Below are 7161 nucleotides of genomic sequence, written 5' to 3'. Positions count from 1 at the left end.
TTGACATGTCTGGTTCATCCTTGGGAGCAATTTCCAAACGCCTGAAGGAACCACGTTAATCTGTACAAACAATAGTACGCAAGTATAAACACCATGGGACCACGCAGTCGTCATACCGCTCAGGAAGGAGACACGTTCTGTCTCATAGAGATGAACATACTTTGGTGCGAAAAGTGCAAATCAATCCCAGAACAACAGCAAAGGACCTTGTAAAGATGCTGGAGGAAACAGGTACAAAAGTATCTATATCAATATAACCTGAAAGGCCACTCAGCAAGGAAGAAGCCACTGCTCCAAAACCACCATAAAAAAGCCAGAGTACGTTTTGCAACTGCACATGGGGACAAACGTCGTACTTTTTGGAGAAATGTCCTCTGGTCTGATGAAACAAAAATAGAACTGTTTGGCTATAATGACCATCGTTATGTTTGGAGGAAAAAGGGGGAGGCTTGCAAACCGAAGAACACCATCCCAACCGTGAAGCACGGGGGTGGCAGCATCATGTTGTGGGGATGCTTTGCTGCAGGAGGGACTGGTGCACTTCACAAAATAGATGGCATCATGAGGCGGAAAATGATGTGGATATATTGAAGCAACATCTCAAGACATCAGTCAGGAAGTTAAAGCTTTGTCGCAAATTGGTCTTCCAAATGGACAATGACCCCAAGCATACTTCCAAAGTTGTGGCAAAATGGTTTAAGGACAACAAAGTCAAGGTATTGGAGTTTCCATCACAAAGCCCTGCCCTCAATCCTAAGGAAAATTTGTGGGAAGATCTGAAAAAGCGTGTGCGAGCAAGGAGGCCTACAAACCTGACTCAGTTACACCAGCTCTGTCAGGAGGAATGGGCCAAAATTCACCCAACTTGGGAATCTTGCAGAAGGCTACCCAAAACGTTTGACCCAAGTTAAACAATTTAAAGGCAATGCTACCAAATACTAATTGAGTGTATGTAAACTTCTGACCCACTGGGAATGTGATGAAAGAAAAAAAGCTGAAATAAATAATTCTCTCTACTATTATTCTGACGTTTCACAATATTAAAATAAAGTGGTGATCCTAACTGACCTAAAACAGGGATTTTTTTTACTGGGATTAAATGTCAGGAATTGTGAAAAACTGAGTTTAAATGTATTTGGCTAAGGTGTATGTAAACTTCCGACTTCAACTGTATTTCTTCCAATTTGGCCAATATTACAGGCTTATTAAAACAAATAAGATAAATGTTGATGTGGTAGTGCATGTCCCTCTATATGCATTTCCAATGCGCATTTCAAATCTGATGTTGCAAGTGTGAATTGCCTTATATATATATATATATATATATATATGCCTCTAGATCCGGAATAAGTAACCTAAAAAAGCGGATGTAGACGGGCACACTGGCCCAACAGGAATGATTGTGTTCCTCATAATTAGCAGCCAAAACGAGCGCCGTTTAGGGCGTCTGGGAATGGGAACTATTGTGGCATTGTCATTCTCACGCTAATTCTGATCACGGGGACGCGTGACCTGATGGTAATAGAGAGAACAGCAGGAAAGGGCGCGAGCACCTCTTTACAAGTTGGCCTTTTAATTCGGGCTCTCTGATATTCTCTCCGCTGATGCCTCAACTATTTTGACCGATTAGTTGATTTTTGGCCCTTCTGTGCCACCAACCCATAACAAGATGGAACTTTCTATAAGTCCCCATTATAGTGCCTGCACAAAAATGTCACAAATTGGCACTCCAACATTGAATAGACAATTTGATCAATTGGGTAGGCCTATATAAAAATGTGATCCACGAAAATGTTTTTGTCTTGTGACACTATATAGATACAGTCCTGTGAACGTAACACGTTTTTCTGTCGGTGGTCGCCACTTTCTGGAAAAGGACGCTGAAGGACTCTGAAGGACGTTTCCTAGTGACGAGAGACAAGCGGCTGACTGCACGTGGGTCGCGTGACCATATGTCCCATTGGGCTTTGTATGGTCAAAGACCTCCCCAAAAGTCACCCAAGTTTTCTGGAGTTTCACAAGAGACCCCACCACTCAGTGAATTCATCAGCCACAGCCTCTTCAGAAAGCCACCCACTGTGACTGTATTTGGATTTATACGTGGTTTAGAAAGTGAACTCATTCCGGTCCACTAATTCAAAGCCTTGTACACTTGCCTGTCTTCTGTCAGTGCCAACTGCCTACTGAAGGTTCGTTAAGTATTAAGGCTCTAAGGACCACATTCCTTTTAGTCTAAATTAATCTATCAAATAAAAAACAACAATATCATCCATAGCTCATGCAAAAATAAGGTAAGCTGTTTTGACATGTCATGTATTGTTAATTGGCTACCATTCAGGGTTGGGTCACATCTAATTGATGGCAGCCAATTCAGGCATCAGGAAGCAAACTGAAATTCCAATTCAATTATTATTATTTTCTTTTTCAATGACTTCTAATAAACTGAAAAGTAGAAGCTATTTATTTTCAAAAGTTGTACTATTTTTTATTCAAAATTCAAATTACTTCCTGAATTGACTGTCTTCAATTCGAATTGACCACTTTAGGCTACACTGTTTCATGTTTGCAAATTCAACAAGTGTTATGACCACTAATTTCACAACTAGGCCCATATGCTATTCTCATGCATAACAATGTGATATAAAAATGTAGCTCATGAATAATCCAAATAAAGTGATCAACGACCACACATAAGCTATTGCTCATACTGACGCTTTATTGTGATGCTGGATGGTCACACACTTGACAGAAAAACTGCGGTCAGGGCGCACCTGCCCTAACTTCCCATTAGTCACTTCCTACTCCGGGGCTCACTGAGAGAGAGCCTTCTCCCAGTCTGGACCGTCCACTTGTCCTTCCACAGGGTTAGTACTCTCTTCATGGTGATTAGGTTCGGCTGAATACCGCCCATTGTTCGGTGGCGTTTCCCACGTTCTAGCGTTCGCCCGGCAGTCGTGTGGCTCAAGTCAAACACAGAGCCGCCGCCGTGAATCCCTTAGCCTAAGGCCGGCTCGCGGGAGGGACATCTGTCCGTGTGGTCACTCTGACATCTGCTCTCCCTAGTTAGAAAAATTGACAACATATGTTTAGCTTACAGTTTTCAAACATTTCCTCTGTCTGGCTCAGGCTAATCAAAGTTGTAAGTAAAAATATATATATATATATATTCATTAATAATCAATCATGATCAATATCCGACAGGATGTTCAAGTCATTTATCCTTGTTGATATTAGACAACCCAAAGAGCATCGGAATTCATGTGGAATTAGGCCTAACTACACTCATCCATATCCCGCACCTGCAGAACCAGTAGGTGATGGGATTTAATTTTATTACAAAGAAATTCCGAACATGAAACAAGCACTTTCAATCGATTGAATTTTAATCAATTCATTCGATTGAAATCTGACCAACTTTAGAAAATCCGTTGAGGAGCCTAAGACCTACTGAATTGCTGAACGAGGGCAGAGTTGAAAATAGTTTGAAATAATCGTCATTAACTTTGAATGTAATTGCCATAGGCTTTTCAGTCATGAACATATACAATATCCCTTGCCATTGCGCGAACATCATTTAGGGTACATCTCAGGAAAAGCATATAGGCTACATTCAATAAAAAAATATTGACACTTTTCGTTATAGGCTTTTGGCTTAATTTTTCAGAGCAATTAGTTTAGGCTTACTCTTCACTCAGGATTTAGTCACCAAAGTTTCTCATCATCAACACTTTCACCCTGACCACTTGCCAGTATCAACAACGATACAGACTGATAACAATGACCACAGGGCGTTGTGGGTATTTTTTCTATGTGAGACTTAAGCGGATAGGTTTCGCCTTTTCTCGGGTTAGCCTAACGCTGTCCCATTTCATTGGCATGAATAGTCAAGGGGTCCCTGGTGTGACCACGGAATTTACTCACTCTTGTTCGGCCCTGCGAATGAAAATCCTGAGGGGACCCGCACGCTTTGCGTCACGAGAAAGAGAGAGAGTCAGAGAGAGCGAGAGGATAAGGGGGGGGTTCAGGGTGGACATCTGTCTCATGTATTTTTTTCCAGGGCGGGTAGCTCGGCTATTGAAAAGAGGCAGTGAAGTGACCTGTCATCCCTGACTGATGGGAGCGGGCGCTGGGAGCGACCCCGTGTGTGGGAAAATACCTCGGCCAAAGAGCTCGGGCATTCAAATGCTAATTCTGCCCTATAAATAAGAGCGGTGCGTGGTGCGGAGGGCCTTACAGACCCTAGACTCAGCCGGAGAGGAGAGCTATTCTCTAACCACAACTATACGGAGCGTAAAGGATAGATGACAGCTAGCACCATGGCTCACAACGTGGGGAAACAATCGAGTGCCAAGGAGGAGAGAAAGGTATTGCCTTTGTTCCCGCGGATATATATAAACCTAATCAACAGGTGTCTTTTATCGGATATGCTCACACTTAATGATTGTCTGGTCCAATTTGTGACTGTCTGGTCGCCATTAACCCATCGCTTTCCATCTCTAGCTGCGGAAGCCGATAATTGAGAGGAAAAGACGGGAGAGGATTAATAACTGCTTGGATCAACTGAAAGAAACCGTGGTCGGGGCGTTCAGTCTTGGTGTGGGTAGGCCTATATACACTGTATTTTAATTGTTATAAATGCTCAATTATATGGAGTGTGAAAGACACAGTGTAAGTTATTTGTTGACCCTAACTTTCCATTTCCCCAAACAGCAATCGAAACTTGAAAAGGCGGACATTCTAGAGATGACAGTGAAACACCTGCAGAATGTTCAGACTCATAGAGTCAGTGGTAAGTGTCCGATCAAGTGGCTTGACTGAAGAAGCATGCAAGTGCCAGGAGAGTTTTCAAAGTTGTGCCTGCATGTGATACTCTATGTAAGCAGCTGGGGCCGTGTCAGCACGTTGGAATGTTAGACACATTTAATGGAGACTGGTGGGAATATTTCCATCAGTGAATGAATAACAGTCAATAAGAACAATACGAATAATCATGTGAGTATTAGTACTCATATAGCTTTATTATTTAATTTAGTTTTGATCCATATTCTTTCTTGGTTTAAACTTAAAACAATTGATTAGTCAAGTGTCCTTAATCTTGGTCCAGGGCACTCAAAGGTGTGCACATGTTTTGTGTTTGTCGCAGACCTACACACCTGATTCCACTAAGCAGCTCATCATCAAACCTTTGATTAGTGGAATCATGTGTGTAGTGCTGCGACAAACACAAAACATGTGCACCCCTTTGAGTGCCCCTGGAACAAGATTAAGAAACACTGCAATGCATTATGCGAGGCACTGAGGCGTCACTATAGTCCCTGGTTCGAATCAAGGCTGTATCACATCCGGCCATGATTGAGAGTCCCATAAGGTGGCGCACATTTGGCCCAGCGTTGTCCAGGTTTGGCCAGGGTAGGCTGTCATTGTAAATAAGAGTTTGTTCTTAACTGACTTAACAAGTTAAATAAATAAAAACATCGATATAATAATTACTCATTTATTTTGGGCAATAGGCCAGTCTGGATGCAATACATCCTGCCACCAACAGATGACGCTATGACCCATGTTTGACCCAATGTCTCTTCCCATCCACAACAGACCCCAACTTAGACCTAGATGCACAGCAGAAGTACAACACAGGCTACATCCAGTGCATGCACGAGGTCCACAACATGCTGCTCAGCTGCGAGTGGATGGATAAAACTCTTGGCTCCCGCCTGCTCAACCACCTGCTCAAATCCCTGCCCCGCTCCAGTGAAGAGCGCCTCTCTCAGGCCAACCCCAACCTCAGGCCTGACACCCAACCACCCAGCCAGGGGCCTGGAGCCCCCACTACACCCCTCAGAGGGGACCCCAGGTCTGGTAGGCAGGGAAAGAGGGAGGGGCCCCTGTCCCACATGGTGGGGCCCCAGGACAGCCCCCTGCTCCTGCTCGGGAGCCCCCAGCTCCTCAGCCCCCACCTGGGCATGCTGGAGATGTGGAGGCCCTGGTAAACTGTACTGGCGTGCTGGATCTTTACGTTAGACCCTCCTCTGTTATGTATCTTATAGATATGCTACTCAGAAGACATTGTGTTCGATTGTGGGGCGGTTGTGTTCCTGATCTAGGTGTGCTATATATATATATGCAGACCGTAGCCTGCATTGTAGAAGGCGCTTATTCATATTTTTCTTATATTTATTGTATTAACGTCTTTATTTATTAAATAAGAAAAACATTTAGCTTCTTAGCTCTAGTCGCATATAGCTTTTGTTCTGCTCCCTTTGTTTATATTATTAACCAATATTAATACAAATGTGTATGCAATTTCTGCAGTTATCTATTTTCTTTATGTGGACACACACACACACACACACACACACACACACACTTTCTCCCTCTTATATATAGAGGGCTGTTTTGATCCTATCAACATCATGAGATTAATCCATGTTAAAAAATATATGAATGATGCTGAGGCCTACAGTTACTACATATTATAGTACATTTATAAATGGTTACAAATGATTAGGCTTATAACATTCATTGTATTTCATTTATTAGACTCTTGCTTGCAGTGTGAATGAATATAAGCAACTGGATTTAGTAATATTAAATTAATTATCTGGTCCAGTTGGACAGGCCATAAATATACAGGTAACTGTCAAAATAAAGGAAACCCTTGAGTAAACAAGTGTTTGGTTAATCACTGGTAATATTTGTGTAGGGCCTACTGGTAGTAGTAGAAGGTAACACGTTCATTATTATTTTCAACTACAGTATTGGCAAACCATTATTTGTTTACAATAGTGAATCATTTTTTTCCGACAAATGAACGTTATTCATAGGCCTACTGGGTGCATTTTAAAGAAATGATTGAATTTTAACATTTAAAACGTTGCTGAAGTACATGGTCCCTCTATAATAATTGGCCACAGAGCTAATGAAGCCACCGTGTGGTGGCAGAGAGGGGAGAAAAGAGAAGAGATGGAGAAATGCGCCCGATCCCTCTGCGGTTTCAATTCAATTCAATTCAAGGGCTTTATTGGCATGGGAAACATGTGCCAAAGCAAGTGAGGTAGATAATATATAAAGTGAATATATAAAGTGAAATAAACAATAAAAATTAACAGTAAACATTACACATACAGAAGTTTCAAAACAATAAAGACATTACAAATGTCA

General features: G+C 42.1%; 1 protein-coding gene across 1 annotated transcript; it reads left to right on the top strand.

The window, feature by feature from the left end:
* The first annotated feature begins 4075 nt into the window (after positions 1–4075).
* Positions 4076–6303, top strand: LOC110504136 (transcription cofactor HES-6-like). Its single transcript, XM_021582970.2, has 4 exons — positions 4076–4364; positions 4501–4596; positions 4711–4789; positions 5596–6303. Exons 1-4 carry the CDS (start codon positions 4302–4304, stop codon positions 5988–5990), a joined length of 633 nt encoding a protein of 210 aa, XP_021438645.2. The 5' UTR covers positions 4076–4301; the 3' UTR covers positions 5991–6303.
* The last annotated feature ends 858 nt before the right edge of the window (positions 6304–7161 follow it).

The sequence above is a fragment of the Oncorhynchus mykiss genome, chromosome 24 (genome assembly GCF_013265735.2).
Source record: "Oncorhynchus mykiss isolate Arlee chromosome 24, USDA_OmykA_1.1, whole genome shotgun sequence".
In the NCBI taxonomy this organism is placed as follows: domain Eukaryota; kingdom Metazoa; phylum Chordata; class Actinopteri; order Salmoniformes; family Salmonidae; genus Oncorhynchus; species Oncorhynchus mykiss.
The sequence above is the reverse complement of the archived record's forward strand: the minus strand, read 5'-3'. Positions and strand labels throughout refer to the sequence as shown.